The 17,655-nt window shown below is 41.8% G+C and overlaps 1 protein-coding gene across 1 annotated transcript; it reads left to right on the top strand.

The window, feature by feature from the left end:
- Positions 1-333: 333 nt before the first annotated feature.
- Positions 334-17,452, top strand: ndufa7 (NADH:ubiquinone oxidoreductase subunit A7). The gene is made up of 4 exons (XM_039767090.1): positions 334-436; positions 5,330-5,379; positions 9,964-10,113; positions 17,226-17,452. Exons 1-4 carry the CDS (start codon positions 386-388, stop codon positions 17,320-17,322), a joined length of 348 nt encoding a protein of 115 aa, XP_039623024.1. The 5' UTR covers positions 334-385; the 3' UTR covers positions 17,323-17,452.
- The last annotated feature ends 203 nt before the right edge of the window (positions 17,453-17,655 follow it).

The raw sequence follows: 17,655 nt of genomic DNA, 5'->3' as shown, positions 1-17,655 counted from the left end.
AAACATAAAAAGGTTTTAAACATTTATAAAGCGAAACTGTAGTTGCTTTTGTAATATCCACGTATGCTTCGTCCTACTTTATACAGATTTTAAGTTTTACTTATAAACTTTGCTATCGAGAACTGAAGTCCGCGCAGCTGCAGCGTCCAATTGCCTAATTCTAAAGAACTGCAATGTCTGCGCGAACGTGACACACTCACTGCAAAATGAGTAGCTTATATTGAAATATGTAGTTATCTAACTGTGCACTATTAGCATATTTATTACGACGTGTTATTTATGTAACCCATCCAAATTAAAAATCAAATATCTTTGTTTAAAAACAAAAAAGCGCGTGCAGAATATTACCCACAATGCTGCTGTGCGCCTGCCCTTGACAACAGTCATGGCGTCCGCTACGAAGATTATCCAGAGGATCCGAAACTGGGCTGCGGGGGTAAAATATGTCTTTGTCTTCATCCAAATTTTATAATGCAATGTGTCGAAGGATATGAGATTTAAGTCGGGGGTCCCAACGACATTCTCGCGTGTTATTTAGTTTAACTTAAAACATTGGATTCTTTACTACTGAAGGTCGGAAATAAATGTCTCCGTCATTAATAGATTTTGACATCCTTTATGAGCAACTTGAATGCTCTTAAAATGTCCTTTGGTCCGTGCTTTTCTTATCGGCAGTTTTAACCTTAATCTATTTGTAGCAGCGTTTGTCCAACATTACCAGAGTTCTGCAGCTTTTCGTTTACTCCACAGTAAACTCACACTGAGTAGACTGCACCTTTAGTTTCGTTGTTCCTTTGTAAAAGTGCCAATGACAATAAAAATCTATCTATCTAACTAAACAGTTCAGGCAATTGTATGATGCGTGTTCAAATAATTCCACAAGCCAAGCGTCTTCGTTTTAAACATTTTCAGCAAAATTAAAAACAAAACCGTTCACACAAAAACAGAGGAAAAAAATGATATTAGAAAGAGAAGTTCGTGTTTAAGGCTTACTTGCCTTGTTTCATTTCTGTTTGGTCATACAGTCAAATTACGGTCAGCCCCGTTCAGAAAGCTCTAATTTGTAAACTAATTTAATTAACACTCTGTTTTACAGGTACGGCTAAGAAAGGTCTATTTCAGGTTAAAACTTACAGGGGGTAAAAGACTATACCATAATCCAAGTAACTAGGAGAAACTGATATTCATTTGGAATTAGGCAGACACTTGTCTGGATTTAACATTCACTTTCTAAGACTGGCTCTTGGCAGTGCTGTGCAAGTTCATACCTCACAAGAAATGACTCAAAGTTCAGTTCCCACAGATTAAAATGAATAACTTCATGTTCATAGTTCACCATTTCAGTTTTGAACTAGTTCATGTTCTGCTCCTACTCTGTTCAATGCTTGTATGGACTTGGCGTTGGGCAGGCCATGGGGCATCTGTTGGTGGAGAAAGATTCACTGATCTTGACTTTGCTGACGATGCTGTGGTCTGGATGGAGACAATGGAGGCTCTGATCGGGGCTCTCGAGAGACTGAGTGAGGAGTCCGAGTGTCCTGATAAAAACCAACAGCCAGGCCTTTAGTGACCTCTTGGGCACGGCCATCAGCAGTGTGTCTTGTCTGTGGGGAGAGTGTCGACCTCGTCGAGAGATTTACTTACCTCGGGAATGACATTCATGTCTCTAGTGACTCTTCCTATGAAGTCAGTAGACGGATTGGGAGAGCATGGGGGTTCGTGAGGTTGCTGGAAAGGGGTGTGTGGCGCTCCCGATATCTATGCAAAAGGACAAAGGTCCAAGTTGTTAGAGTCCTGGTGCTTCCTGTCGTGCTATATGGTTGCGAGACATGGATGCTATCCAGTGGACTGGACTCCTTCGTGTGTCTCTTCAGAGAATCTTTGGGTACCACTGGTTTGACTTTGTGTTGCTCATGGAGTCCTGAATGAGGCTCATTACCTGCATTGTGAGGGAGCGTCAGTTACGACACTACGGCCATGTGGCGCATTTCCCCGAAGTTGATCTTGCTGGTAGGATCATCATTAAATTAAAAAAATTCTTATTTCAGTTCATTGATGGGTCTGTACACAAACTCTTGTGACTGCACCTTTAGTATCTGGCAGTGTCTTGGTTATTTGACCCCTTACCCGAGAGTTGCGGGGTGCAGCATTGTCCACTAATAAGACGGTGTCTCCTGGTTCAAAATGTCTTCTCGGTGTAAATCATTATTGACATTCTTGAAGTATAGGCAAATACTCTTTAAACTCCAGTCCTGGGGGGGCTGCAGTGGCTGTAGGTTTTCATTCTAACCATCTTCTTTATTAGTGACCAGTTTTTGTTGCTAATTAACTTCTTTTGCCTTCATTTTAATTCACTTGACTCAGGCCCCTTAGTCATCTCTTTTTCATTAATTAACAGCCAAACAATAATGAGACACAAAACAAGCCGCCACATGACCAGCTCACCTGTGCCCATCACACAGTATCGGAAAATAAAGAAAGGTGATGGTCTCTGTATGATTGATAGCTCAGTAGGGATGGAACGTTTGGCACCAAGGCTTTGAAGCTTGTATCGTTATAACGAAGCCCACTTTGGTGAAGCAGTGTATCAAAGCCTGTATTGAAGGGTTTTCATTCAAACCCTTTTCCTAATCAGCGAGTAGTTTTCACTGCTAATTAACTCCTTTTCCTTCATTTTAATAGGCCTTCATTTCAGGACATCATAATATGTTTGGGACAATTGGAATCCCAGGTTTTTGTGATTCCTCAGGTGGGTTTCATGGCTGCATAAGAAACATTGGCTTGCTTCTACCCTTTGGAGTCTGTAGTTGCCATTGTTCAATATGAGAATACTAGCTGTGTAAGCCTGTGCTGTAAAAAGCCTGGGGTCCTAGAAACTACTGAAATCGTCAGAAAAAAAAATTGAAATGTAGTGATTGCAGGTAATTGAAAGGAACTACTCTGGGCATCTCTCTTCTAGGAGGATTAGTTTTGCCGATGTGCACACCTCGCTTGTGTATTTGCAGCCAGAGGAAAAGTTCAAGGGATACCGGTTTGCCAATGTGCTTGTTTCGCTTCTGTAGTAGTGGCTAAGTGAGTGACTCTTTCTTCAGAGGTTTCGTTTTGTAGACATGGTGGCCTCACTTGTGTTATTAGTGGCTAAGCGAGTTTCTGTTTCCTTGGAGGTGGAGCCCTTACTATGACACCACCTCACACTTCCAGGCTGCACAGACAGACAGACAGACAGACAGACAGACACACACACACACACACACACACTTCCACGCGTAGACGTTTATATACAAGACTAGCTGTGTAAGCCCGTTCTGTAAAAAGCCCGGGGTCCTAGAAACTACTGAAATCGTCAGAAAAAAACTGAAATGTAGAGAGGTCAGGTAATTTAAAGGAACTGCTCTGGGTGTCTCTCGGTGATTCGTTTTGCCGACGTGCTCGCCTCGCCTGTGTATTAGCAGCGGGAGGAAAAGTAAAAAGGATACCAATTTGCCCGTGTTAGCGGCTAAGCGACTTTCTCTTTCTTTGGAGGATTTGTTTTGCTGACGTGCTCGCCTTGCTTGTGCATTAGTGGTGGGAGGAAAAGTAAAAGGGATACCGTTTTGCTTGTCTCGCTTGCGTAAGAGTTTCTCTCTGTTCTCTGCGGTTTTACTTTGGCAACAGAGTCGCTTTCTTCTATCGACTTGTTAACTTAGGGCTGCCTTACTGGTTCTCTGAGCTTTATGCTATAGTAGCCTCGCGCTTTCAGGTCGGACAAACAGACACACACACTTCCACGTGTAGACGCTTATATACAAGACTAGCTGTGTAATACCCGTTCTGTAAAAAGCCCAGGGTCTTAGAAACTATTGAAATCGTCAGAAAGAAAACTGAAATGTAGAGATATCAGGTAATTGAAAGGAACTGCTGTGGGTGTCTCTCAAGGATTCGTTTTGGCGACGTGCTCACCTCGCTTGTGTATTAGCGGTGGGAGGAAAAGTTAATTGGATACCAATTTGCCGATGTTAGTGGCTAAGCGACTTTGTCTTTCTTTGGATGTTTCGTTTTGCCGGCATGCTCGCCTTGCTTGTGCATTCACAGTGACAGGAAAAGTAAAAGGGATACCATTTTGCTTGTCTTGCTTGCGTAAGAGTTTCTCGCTATTCTCTCCGGTTTTACTTTGGCAACAGAGTCGCTTTCTTCTACCGACTCGTTAACTTGGGGCCGCCTTACCGGCTCTCTGAGCTTTATGCTGTAGTAGCCTTGCACTTCCAGGCTGGACAAACAGACACACACACTTCCACGCGTAGACATTTAGTTTTCTATTTCCTCGGAGGTGGAGCCCTTACCCCGACTCCACCTCTCACTTCCGGGCCGGACACACACACACACACACACACACACATTTCTATATAAGAAGAGCTGTGCCAATGAAAGTCAAAGAAGCCATTATGAGGCTGAGAAACAAGAATAAAACCATTGGAGACATCAGTTACATCTTAGGATGACCTAAATCAACTGTCTGGAATATCATGAAGAGGAAAGAACATACTGGTGGGCTCAGTAACCACTAAGGGACTGGTAGGCCCCCATAGTAGGGCACATTCTCATGCCTGCCTAGTCCAGTTCATAGGGAGGGGTTCTGGAGTTGATCGAAGCAACACTGGGCACAAGGCAAGAGCCAGTCTTGGAAAGGAGTACCACTCCATTGCAGTCCACACGCCCATGCATGCAGGAGTGAATGTGACCTCCCCAATTACCCTAATGTGCATGTATTTTGTGGATGTGGGAAGAAAAGTGGAGAATCCACACGGACATAGGGAGAATATGTAGTCTCCACTCCGACAATGTCCAGGCATGAAATTCCAATCCAACTTAACCATAGCATTACAGTACTGTGTCACCCAGGCCTCAAGTAACAATAGTAATAAAAAAAAAAAAAAACACATTAGTTGTGGTTTATTCTTTGCCACTCCTGACTATTGTGGTAGACATATTTGGCTAGTAACTATAAAAGATGAATTCAACATTAATGTGTCAATTTTATTTTCTGACCAGTGTTATTTGATGATATATTTCAGAAAGGCAGACTATTGATTGGCCATTAAGACCATTGAATAATTGAGTAATGGATCCGTTGTGCATTAGAAGTCAAAAAAAGCATGACTGATGAAGATTCATTTCTGATGGGCAAAATATGTTTAGTCACAAAGGCTCATTCCAGATTAACACTGTCAATGAAAAACATATCTAATTGCCATGTCTTGTTTTGCAGGTCCATGAAATGTGCTGGTAGTTTGTTCCAACTGAAATAAAGCACTCATAACAATAACTTTTGTCATTTGTGTCCCTCCAATAGCATGATCTTCAGGCCAAGCTGCAGCTGCGCTACGGAGAAATTTCCAAAAGGTAAAAACCTATTTATTTTTAAGTTTTAGAGGACTTTTTGTTTATTGCATGTCAAAGGTGTGTTTCATTAGTGTTGTGGTCTACTTTGATGGGATCCATATTCTTCATCTGTGGTGCAGGAGCTTTCAAACCAGACTTACATAGTGTAATTTATTTACAGTGGATGCAGAAAGTCTTCAGACCCCTTCATGTTTTTTGTTGTAGCCTTATGCTAAAATATTTTTTCCCCTCATCAACCAACATTCAGTACCCCAGAATTAAAAAGTAGGCAGAATAACAGAATTTTAGCAAATTTATTAAAAAACTAGATAAAGTACTTGGCATTGCTCGGGGCATATTTGTACAATGGATTAAGGAAAGAAAGCAATGGTGTATGCGTGTTTTAAATGATGACCTTGTTGTTATTGCTTGCTGTCCCATCCATCATCCATACTGCCTCTCTATCAATTTCTCTGCTCTTGCAAGTCGAGAATTTGTTCATTTTGTGTCAGATTGGATTCCAGAATTGCGGTAACTCCTTGTTGGGTTGTAAGTATGAATTTGGTCATGTCTGGCTCGTCCTCTTATTTCAAGGTGGACAGTTTGTAGTGCTTAAATTATGAAGAAAGCAGGAGTTAATGAACAACCCTTTTATTCTTCTTTGTGTTGTGCTTCACTTGCACTCTTGATCAAGACTCACCCGATACCCCCTGAAAAAGTGCAGAATACTCTTTTTTTTTTAATAATACAGTAGATATAAGCAGCATGTGGCATTGCCCAGGTAAGTAATGTTCAGCCCTGGCTATTTAATCTGTTAGCCTGGCTTCAGTCTGTTTGGATGTTTCACTTATTCTGAGCCAGCAGGTGGCACTGGTGTGCAAACTGATGCAGGTCAGGAAAAAAAAAAACATTTTGAGACCTCCAGGGTCAAAGGTTTTTGTTGCAACATAGTCTATCTTGTCCGTATGGCCCTAAAGAGCAACTATGCAAAATTTTGTTCAGATTGGTCAGTGGGTGTAGGATTATATAGGGAACATTCAGACACAATTCTATTTTACAAGATACTGTGTGTGTGTATATAGAAAGAAATACATAATATATGTGTGTGTGTATATATATATATATATATATATACTGCTCAAAAAAATGAAAGGAACACTTTTTAATCAGAATATAGCATCAAGTCAGTGAACTTTCTGGGTCTTGAGCTGGTCAGTTAAGTAGCAAAGGTGCTTGTTAATCAGTTTCAGCTGCTTTGGTGCACTCGACAGGCAACAAGGAGATGACCCCCCAAAACAGTAATTAATGGTTTAACAGGTGGAGGGAGGCCACTGACATTTTTCCCTTCTCATCTTTTCTGTCTGTTTAACTAGTTTTTGGCTACGGTCAGTTTCACTACTGGTAGCATGAGGCAATACCTGGACCCTACAGAGATGGCACAGGTAGTCCAACTTCTCCAGGATGGCACATCAATACCACGTGTCATTGCCAGAAGGTTTGCTGTGTCTTCCTGCACAGTCTCAAGGGCATGGAGGAGATTCCAGGAGACAGGCAGTTACTCTAGGAGAGCTGGACAGGGCCCCTCATAGACGGTCCTTAACCCATCAGCAGGACCCACCGGTATCTGCTTCTTTGGCCATGGAGGAAAAGGATGAGCACTGTCAGATTACTACAAAATGACCTCCAGCAGGCCACTGATGTGAATGTCTCTGATCAAACAATCATAAACAGACTTCATGAGGGTGGCCTGAGGCCCCAATGTCCTCTAGTGGGCACCATGGAGCTCGATTGGCATTTCTCATAGAATACCAGAATTGCCAGGTTCACCACTGGCGCCATGTGCTTTTCACAGATGAGAGCAGGTTTACCCTGAGCACATGTGGCAGATGTGAAAGGGTCTGGAGAAGCCGTGGATAACGTTATGCTGCCTGTAACATCGCTCATCAAGACCGGTTTGGTGGTGGGTCAGTGATGGTCTGGGGAGGCATATCCATGGAGGGACGCACAGACCTCTACAGGCTAGACAACGGCACCTTGACTGCCATTAGGTATCGGGGCAAAATCCTTGGACCCCTTGTCAGACCCTATGCTGGTGCAGTGGCTCCTGGGTTCCTCCTGGTGCACGACAATGCCCAGCCTCATGTGGCGAGAGGATGAAAGAATTGATATCATTGACTGGCCCCCACGCTCGCCTGACCTCAGTCCAATAGAACACCTTTGGGACATCATGTTTCAGTCCATCTGATGCCACCAGGTTGCACATCAGACTGTCCAGGAGCTCAGTGACACTATCCGTCATCTCATTAGGACGTTGTCAGGCATGTAGGTTGATCATTTTCATTTCCATCAAACAATGTGGCATCCTTTCGTTCCTAACACATTACCATATCAGTAGAGATAGCCAACAGAATTTTTTTTTCCCCATTGTGATCTGATGTGTTTTCAAAGTGTTCCTTTAATTTTTTTGAGCAGTTTATATATATATATATATATATATATATATATATATATATATATATATATATATATTATACACACACACATACATACAGTAGAGTCTCGCTTATCCGACATAAACGGGCCGGCAGAATGTCGGATAATGGGAGGTGTTAAGAAAAAGCCTATTAAACGTCAAACTATGTTATAATTTTACACATTACCTCCGAACCTCGGTTCATGAACGTCTCTGAACACATACAAATCGGGTTATGACCAAAAAGTTTGCCAAACTTTTGCATCTGTTCACGACCACACACTAGGTATAAGAACAAGCTAGTTTCCCTTTCGGTTTGTGCATGCCGATGATTTCCGCACGTGTTCAGTCTCTCCCTGTGCATTCCCTGTTCAGCAAGAGAGAAAGAGCGCGAGAGAGACACAGACAGACAGACAGACGCACGTGAGAGAGACACAGGCAGGCACACACATGCGCAAGAGAGACACAGGCAGGCGCACCCATGCGCGCGCACACACACACACACACACACGCCAGAGAGGGCTGGCCACATAATCCACTGTAATCATGTTTTACAACAAAACAGAAAAATTTTACTGAAAAAATGAACTTAGCAACAAAAAATAGACTACACTCACGCTCGCAACTTGCAGTTCTTGTTGTCAATTGATGCGTTTTTTTTTTTGTGGTGGGACGTCAGATAATATAGAATGTTGGATAAGCGAGACTCTACTGTGTATATATATATATATATATATATATATATATATATATATTTGTGATAGTAACGAGACTTCAGACATCATAAAGGTTTGGGGCAGCGACCCGTATATTATTTCCCAGCTGCAAAAGTTTAGTAATATTTGGTTAGAGATGTTCACAAGGCAGAGTCCAAAACAGAACTTATTGCTTAGTGTTACTCTCTCAGGTGGGCGTTAGCATATTGCAATCTCTTGGACCAATAGCGTGTGTTTTCCACATTCAACTTATACGACTGACATTATAAAATACCAGAAATTATACGATAAAATCAAGCCCCGACTTATTCGTGGGAGAACTTAAACGTGAGTATATATAGTAAGTTACATTTTTAATCATTAATTCTCTTTACCCTATCTTTTCAGTGCAGAGAAGTATGACAATGGCACAGTACTTAGCCCTACTGCCCAATAGCTTTGCTGTTGCTGATTCAGTGCCTACAAATCAGTGTTTGCGGTTTGCTCTTTCTTCAGGTGTCCCCACTGATGGGTTGCTTTAAACTAACTGGGTATGAGTGAGAGTCAATGCGATTGTGAATTTGTGCGCTGCTGGATTTCCATTCCATCTAGTGCCTTATGCATAGTGTTTTCATAATGGTGCCCAGTTCCCGAAAGTGGAAAGATGTTTTCTCCAAAGCAACTTGCAAATCACTAGTGCTTGAAAGGAAGTACAGGGAGAAACATTGGCATTAAATCAGATGTACTCACTCTAGATTGTTCTCTAAGTGCAAGACACATTATAGATGCAGGTGCACTGTATTGTTATGACTAAGGTACTGGCCTTTAAACCCAAAGGCTGTGGTGGGTTCAGCTCCTGCCTAGGAGTCTGTGTTACCCTGAATGAGTCAATTAACCCTCTTGTGTTCCAGCTGTTAAACATCTGGAACATATCCCGATACTGTAAGTTGTATAAGAAAAAGATGTTGCATGTCATCCAAGTGATAATGACAGTAACAAACAGTTGACAGTTTATTATTAACATGATGACTGGGACACAGTGAAGTAGAGACAGGATAGGGTGACATAGTGAGTCAAATATGGCAAATGATTCTTTGTCTTTATGGTTTCATTCACGTTTCCCATATACTGATGGAAAACATTGTGCAGTGTTATATAGCGGATAATGCCCTGGACTTTTAATACTGAGATTGCCATTTAATTTCCCTTCTTGGATCTACCATATGAAGCCTGAGCAAGTTGCCCAACTTACCTGTCCTCCAACTGTAAAATTTGCATACAAACGATTATATTGTTAACCAAAACCTTTAAGTAACCTTGGATAAAAGTATTGTTGGCCAGTTATTTTTGTAAACGTGCCTAATGGTTCTTTTCATTGAGATGTGTGTGTTTTCATTAAACTTACGTAAATTGTTATGAACTGTTTCTTAATAACAGGACTCTGCCTCCTCCTAAACTCCCAGTGGGACCAAGCCACAAATTTGCAAACAACGCTTACTGCCTGCGTGATGGCCGTCGAGAGAGTTTACCCCCAACGATTGTCATGTCTGCACAAAAGGTGCTGGCTGCAGGATCACAATCTGGCAGGTAAGAGTATAATTGGTTTATATACACTAGTCTGTAAATGTATGTGTTTCCTTTTAGGGGCAATATAGCTCCCTAGTTGGAATAAGTTCTTTTACAATTGCGGCGTTTTAAGTAACTGAAAACTATATACAGTGCATCCAGAAAGTATTCACAGCGCATCACTTTTTCCACATTTTGTTATGTTACAGCCTTATTACAAAATGGATTAAATTCATTTTTTTCCTCAGAATTCTAGACACAACACCCCATAATAACGTGAAAAAAGTTTACTTGAGGTTTTTGCAAATTTATTAAAAATAAAAACATTGAGAAAGCACATGTACATAAGTATTCACAGCCTTTGCCATGAAGCTCAAAATTGAGCTCAGGTGCATCCGGTTTCCCCTGATGATCCTTGAGATGTTTCTGTAGCTTCAGTGGAGTCCAGCTGTGGTAAATTCAGTTGAGTGGACATGATTTGGAAAGGCACACACCTGTCTATAGAAGGTCCCACAGTTGACAGTTCATGTCAGAGTACAAACCAAGCATGAAGTCAAAGGAATTGTCTGTAGACCTCCAAGACAGGATCGTCTCGAGGCACAAATCTGTGGAAGGTTACAGAAAAATTTCTGCTGCTTTGAAGGTCCCAATGAGCACAGTGGCCTCCATCATCCGTAAGTGGAAGAAGTTCGAAACCACCAGGACTCTTCCTAGAGCTGGCTGGAGATCTAAACTGAGCGATCGGGGGAGCAGGGTCTTAGTCAGGGAGGTGACCAAGAACCCGATGGTCACTCTGTCAGAGCTCAAGAGGTCCTCTGTGGAGGGAGGAGAACCTTCCAGAAGGACAACCATCTCTGCAGCAATCCACCAATCAGGCCTGTATGGTAGAGTGGCCAGACAGAAGCCACTCCTTAGTAAAAGGCACATGGCAGCCCGCCTGGAGTTTGCCAAAAGGCACCTGAAGTACTCTCAGACCATGAGAAACAAAATTCTCTGGTCTGATGAGACAAAGATTGAACTCTTTGGTGTGAATGCCAGGCGTCACGTTTGGAGGAAACCAGGCACCGCTCATCACCAGGCCAATACCATCCCTACAGTGAAGCATGGTGGTGGCAGCATCATGCTGTGGAGATGGAACTGGGAGACTAGTCAGGATAAAGGGAAAGATGACTGCAGCAACGTACAGAAACATCCTGGATGAAAACCTGCTCCAGAGCGCTCTTGACCTCAGACTGGGGCGCGGTTCATCTTTCAGCAGGACAACGACCCTAAGCACACAGCCAAGATATCAAAGGAGTGGCTTCAGGACAACTCTGTGAATGTCCTTGAGTGGCCCAGACTTGAATCTGATTGAACATCTCTTGAGAGATCTTAAAATGGCTGTGCACCGACACTTCCCATCCAACCTGATGGAGCTTGAGAGGTGCTGAAAAGAGGAATGGGCGAAACTGGCCAAGGATAGGTGTGCCAAGCTTGTGGCATCATATTCAAAAAGACTTGAGGCTGGAATTGCTGCCAAAGGTGCATCGACAAAGTATTGAGCAAAGGCTGTGAATACTTATGTGCATATGATTTCTCAGTTTTTTTATTTTTAATAAATTTGCAAAAACCTCAATTAAACTTTTTTTTACGTTGTCATTATGGGGTGTTGTGTGTAGAATTCTGAGGAAAAAAATGAATTTAATCCATTGTGGAATAAGGCTGTAACATAACAAAATGTGGAAAAAGTGATGCGCTGTGAATACTTTCCGGATGGACTGTAGATATAATGTAAAAAAAAAGGCGATATCCCTCCCATAGTGATACGGCGGTATAAATCACATAAAAAAAAATAACTTAGTTTTCTTTAATGACGATTTACGCAGCATTACAGACGAGGACGCCATGACAATAGTTTTCTTTAATGATGATTTACGCAGCATTACAGACGAGGACGCCATGACAACACTTTGTCTATAGTTTGTCATTTTCGTTGCTGCGCTGAAAGGATTTTCAGGACGGATAGCGTAATCTTCCATCCGTCCGTCGGCTTCGAAGTGTTTGGCTGCTGTCCAAGCCTTTTATACTGGTTCCTCCACGTGCAGGCCCCCACATTGGCAAATAGTCCATTTCCAAACAAGGAAAGAAGATCCCGTGCTCACTTCCAACAGAGGACAAAATAGCATACACCTGTCTTTAGGTTGACTACATATTCCTCAAGCTGTGTCCATCCATCTTGTCCTATGCTTGGCTAAGCACTTCTAAATGCTGAGAGCCCCTTCTGGCCTGGCCTGTACATGTGAATGGATTTACAAAATAATTTCTTGTACAGAGCACAGTGACATTAAACTTACATTCTTATTACAGTATGGTAGTGAGGTACTCTCTGATTTGATTTTATTGAGAGTGAATTTGAAAACTGAGTTAACCTAAATGTGAAGATGTGGATCATTTACGGTAGGAGTTAGGAGCTAGATAAACTGGTTTAGCTGTTGTGAGCCACCAAGGGGCGTACAGCCACCCTAACCCAGACACACACAGACAGGGCACAGGTTCAGCATGGTTTATTTACACTAAACTACAATACAATTTATTTTTGTATAGCCCAAAATCACACAAGAAGTGTCACAATGGGCTTTAACAGGCCCTGCCTCTTGACAGCCCTCCAGCCTTGACTCTCTAAGAAGACAAGGAAAAAACTCCCAAAAAAACCCTTGAAGGGAAAAAATGGAAGAAACCTTGGGAAAGGCAGTTCAAAGAGAGACCCCTTTCCAGGTAGGTTAGGCGTGCAGTGGGTGTCAAAAAGAAGGGGGTCAATACAATACAATACAATACACAGAACTGAACAAATCCTCAATACAGTATAACAGTAAAATAAAAATACAAATATTATAAGTGTGCAAAAAACACCAATACACACTCCCTTCTTGCCACCAGTCCTTCTCCCTCCACTCCTCCTCAGGCTTTGTGCTCTTCCTCCTGACTCTGGACTCTAATGGTGGGGACTGGCCCCTTTTTATAGGGCACCTGGAAGGACTCCAGGTGCCTATCGAGCTTCTTCTGGCCACACTTCCTGGTGTGGTGGAAGTGTGGCTAAATAAGGCCCTGGAACAGTCCATGTGCCCCCTGGCGGTGGCCACGGTTTCCAACAGGTTTGAGCTCCCATGCTCATGACCTGTGGCCCTGCTGGAAACCAGGGGGGCTGCCCTCTGTCGGCCGGCGGGAGAAACTGTCCCAAAAATACAGTCCTTCCACACTCTGGGCATCCTGGCTGGGCAACAGTTCTGGCCACCCGCCCCACTGCCCATGAACAGAAGTTTAAATAGTTCTTGTATGAGTTGTGGTAAGTTTACAGTTCCTGCAAAAAATAATAAAATATAGTCGAACTATTTTGGTGCAGTTACCTTAAAACCAGTTAAGTGACTGGCAGCACTGGGTATAAGGCAGGAAGAACAACAGATTGGGTTGCCTGTGCATTGCAGGGCATACTTGCAAACATCAAACACATGTCAATTCAAGAATTGAACAATAAAAAAGGACAAAATTCAAATCTGTTGTGTATTGTTTGACACCAGAGGAGGATTCGAACGTCATTAAATACATCAGAAGAGAAAGCCTTATTTCAAGCCATGATGAGTTAATATACGGAGAACAGGTGGACATTTTGGAGCAGCCATAATAATTTGGAGCTTAACATTAAAAAATGCAGATTGTAGGTTTTGGGAAACAATCACCTACTCACCAATCACTTGCTATAAGTGGCTCAGCCATTGGGATGACAGAGTCATATAATATTCTCGACACTGTGCTGTGACAAAACCTTAAGTGGGACAATAACATCACATGTGTTATTAAGAAAACCCATCAGAAAATGTTCTTTTTGCATCAGCTGAGGAAATTCTTATCTCCCTCAAGCGATATTGAACCAATTCTACACGGCCATCATCAAGTCCATTCTGACCTCCTCGATCACTGTCTGGTTTGGTGCTGCCTCTGTTCAGGCTACGACCAATCTGCAGTACATCATCAGAGGCTGTGAAAAGGCCATAGGCTGGTAACTTACCTCGCATTCAAGTCCTGAATGAGTCCAGGGTAAGGAAGCGGGCTACAAAGATCATTGCTGATCCAACTCACCCAGGGCATCCCCTAATTCCAGAAACTTCACTCCAGCAAATGTCTTTGTGCACTTTGTACTCTCTCGTCTGTTTCTTTTCCCGGTTTTCTGTGGTGGCAATCTGCGCCATCACCACCTAATCAAAGCACCGTGATGTCCTAAATTGATGGATTAAAAGCCAGAAGTCTACATGACCATCATCATCAAGTCCTTCCAAGAGAACCCTAAATACAAAGAGGACTGTTTCATTGATGTTCGGTAGAATGCCCAGAGGGTTGCTGGGTGGTCTCGTGGCCACTGAACCCCTGCAGATTTTATTTTTTCTCTCCAGCCGTCTGGAGTTTTTTTTTTTTCTGTCCTCCCTGGCCATCAGACCTTACTCTTAATCTATGTTAATTAGTGTTGTCTTATTCTAATTCTTACTTTGTCTTTTATTTCTCTTTTCTTCATCATGTAATGCACTTTGAGCTACATTATTTGTATGAAAATGTGCTATAGAAATAAATGTTGTTGTTGTTGCAGTGAAAGCTAAAACAACATGTCACCTAAACGGTTTTTGTCTGACTAATCTGGTTTGTAGCTTCTACTTAATATCTATGTATACCTGCACACTAGACTGCCTGGACATTTAAATCCTACTATCTCTTTATTTTTTGTATTGCCCTTGTATGCTGCATCATATTTTATCTTCTACTATTTATACTTTGTATTTTGCGTTGTCCTTATACGAGGTGTGGCAGAAAAGTAATGAGACCGGCAACACTGCAAGCGATCTGGCAACGCTGCGCTGTTGTCCTTGATAGAGCACGTGTATCAGTACCCTCCCATAGCTCAGTGCGAGTTTCAACTCCTTCCGTTAACTACGTGATTTTTGTGACTGCTATTAGCGAAGTTGTGTTTTTGGTTGTGCGTCACGCAAAATGGAACAGCGGAATTTGGAGCAACGTTGTGCCATTAAACGGCAAGTGTGACGTTTGAAAAGTTAAAACGGGCCTATGGGGAACATTCTTTATCCTGAGCTCAAGTTTTTCGCTGGCACAAATCATTTTTGGAAGGCAGAAAACACGTTGAAGATGAACACCGTTCAGGGAGGACTTCAACTTCGAAAACCAATGAAAACATCGAACGTGTGAACACTCTTGTGAGATCAGACCGTCGTTTAACATTAAGAATGTTGAGTGAACAATTAAATTTGAACAGATTTACCGTTCATCAAATTTTGACTGAACAATTTGCACATGCGAAAGGTCTGTGCCGAAAAACTGCCCTCTCCATAACAGAATTTTTGACCTCAAAAGGCATTCCTGTGGTTCCCCAGCCCCCTTATTCACCTGACCTCAGTCCGTGTGACTTTTTCCTTTTTCCAAAACTGAAAAATGTCCTCAAAGGACGTCATTTCAGGACTTTAGAAAACATCCAAAAGAGTGTAACGGACATGCTGAAGACCATACCGGTTACAGACTTCCAGCGCTGCTACCAACAGTAGAAACAACGTCTCCATCGGTGTGTAGCTGCCCAAGGGAACTACTTTGAAGGGGATAACATTGATGTTTGAAAAAAATAAAAACTTTGGTAAATAAAAAATCTGTCTCATTACTTTTCTGCCACACCTCGTATCTATTATTTTAATATTATCACGAGATTAAAATATCTCATCTAACCTTTGCTTTATAATTTGTAAAAAAGGAAAGCCTTTTCAATCTAAACCGCTTTTAAATGCTCTCCGTAAGCTGCAGTTCGAGCGAAACAGCCTTCAGCATCTCACAGAAAGCCATCTCACAGAAATTGTATCGAGAAATAAATGTACATTGTGATATGCTGTGTTACAGTTTCCAATTTCGCTTTTACTAATTCAAATAAACTCATTCTTTTTCGTTATCGCCTTTTGGTAAAGGCAGGCAGAGTGGCACACTGGTTAAGGCTTTGGACTTCAAACCGCTGATCTTGTGGGGTCAAATCCCCAAATCAGTCTCATTACTTTTCTGCCACACCTCGTATGTTGCCCCAATACTATCAAGACAAATTCCTAGTACACATTGGACAGTAAAGTGAATTCTGATTCTGAAGGGCACCTACTTTTTCACATAACTGTATTTTTGGTAGAGCACCGTGACCAAAGCCCTCTGCCTCATCTCATTACCTACACAGACAGCACTCAAACGTACGTACAGATCCAGGTTATGAACATCGACAGGAATGGACTTCGTTAGTAACGTGATTTTGTATGCAAGTCAGAACTTGCAATAAAAATATCAGTTAATAGAAATGCTGGAAAAATGCATAAGACTTAGTTGCTTATTTTATAGGTAAACATTTCATTTTAACAAAATGACAGTGAAGTAATATCACTGTACTTTTAAGTTGTGTTTTGTAAATTAAACTAAAATGAACCATAGGTATGTACAGTATATGCTCACTTTATGCCATACCAGCAAAGACTGCGTGCAAAGAGTGTCACCTCCCTCTTCCATCATCTGTATTCCCTGAGACTGCAGGGCACAAAATGATTGAAAATGGTGCCATTTTATTCCTCACCATCGCTGATGCCTGCTGAGTATTCATCTGTGTCAAAACTAGTTTGCTTCTTTCAAGTAAAAAATAGAAGTTGATAGTTGGGAATGAATTGAAGTTACATTTGAATGCATTTTGCTGTGTTTTGATTCATGAATGCCTAATAATAAACAACACCACAAACATACAGTATGTCACTTACTGTATGTAATTTTCATATTGTGGGAATATTGCATCGTGGACTAAATGTATTGTCTAATGCCTACTGCAAGTAAGAATTTCTCTGTATTCTGTACACATAACAGTAATAAGCCCATAAACCTGTAATAAAACATTCTTGGATTAATTCTGGGAGATCAGGGCTTATTCCTGAACTATTAGGTGCAAGGAAGCAACCAACCCTGGGCAGGAAGTTAGGGCATCTCAGGGCCCGCTTATGCATGCACTTGTACCAGGGCCCTATAAACCTATAAAGGCGTTATGTAAATATATAATAGTAATTGAAGTCACTTTTGTTTTCTTACTGTAGTCCAGAAGCTGGTTTGGCTGTAGCTACGAAGAGCCCAGTGACTCCAGGTACACCTCCTAAACCACTGGAGCTGTCAAGAGATCAGCCCTACTTGTGAATCTGGACCATCTGAAGAAGATAAAGAATATCACTGAAGCCGAAGAGCAGGGGAGTAATGTCAGCAAGGTGTAACTGTTTTACTGTGTAAAGCACTACTATGTCTTTATTAAATTATACATTAGAGGCATGCCAGTGGTCATTCAGTTTATTTTTTACTTAAGTGGAAGCTCATGTGTGATCAATGCAGTTATTTTACATCAGGAACACATGGACACAGTTGGATTCTTGTTAAAGATAAAGTTCACACAAACATTGGGAAGTTTTTCTTTACACAAAGAACGATAGAGACTTGGAATAAGAGACCAAGTATTATGGTTGACAGGAGGACTTT

The sequence above is a fragment of the Polypterus senegalus genome, chromosome 10 (assembly GCF_016835505.1).
Source record: "Polypterus senegalus isolate Bchr_013 chromosome 10, ASM1683550v1, whole genome shotgun sequence".
In the NCBI taxonomy this organism is placed as follows: Eukaryota; Metazoa; Chordata; class Cladistia; order Polypteriformes; family Polypteridae; genus Polypterus; species Polypterus senegalus.
Note: the sequence above shows the minus strand (reverse complement) of the source record. Positions and strands in the feature narration are given on the sequence as shown.

Coding starts and splice junctions, on each gene's coding strand:
- ndufa7 (XM_039767090.1), top strand. CDS start 386: ATGGCGTCCGCTACGAAGATTATCCAGAGGATCCGAAACTGGGCTGCG. Junction 437..5,329: donor TCCGAAACTGGGCTGCGGGG/GTAAAATATGTC, acceptor TCCCTCCAATAG/CATGATCTTCAGGCCAAGCT. Junction 10,114..17,225: donor GCAGGATCACAATCTGGCAG/GTAAGAGTATAA, acceptor TTCTTACTGTAG/TCCAGAAGCTGGTTTGGCTG.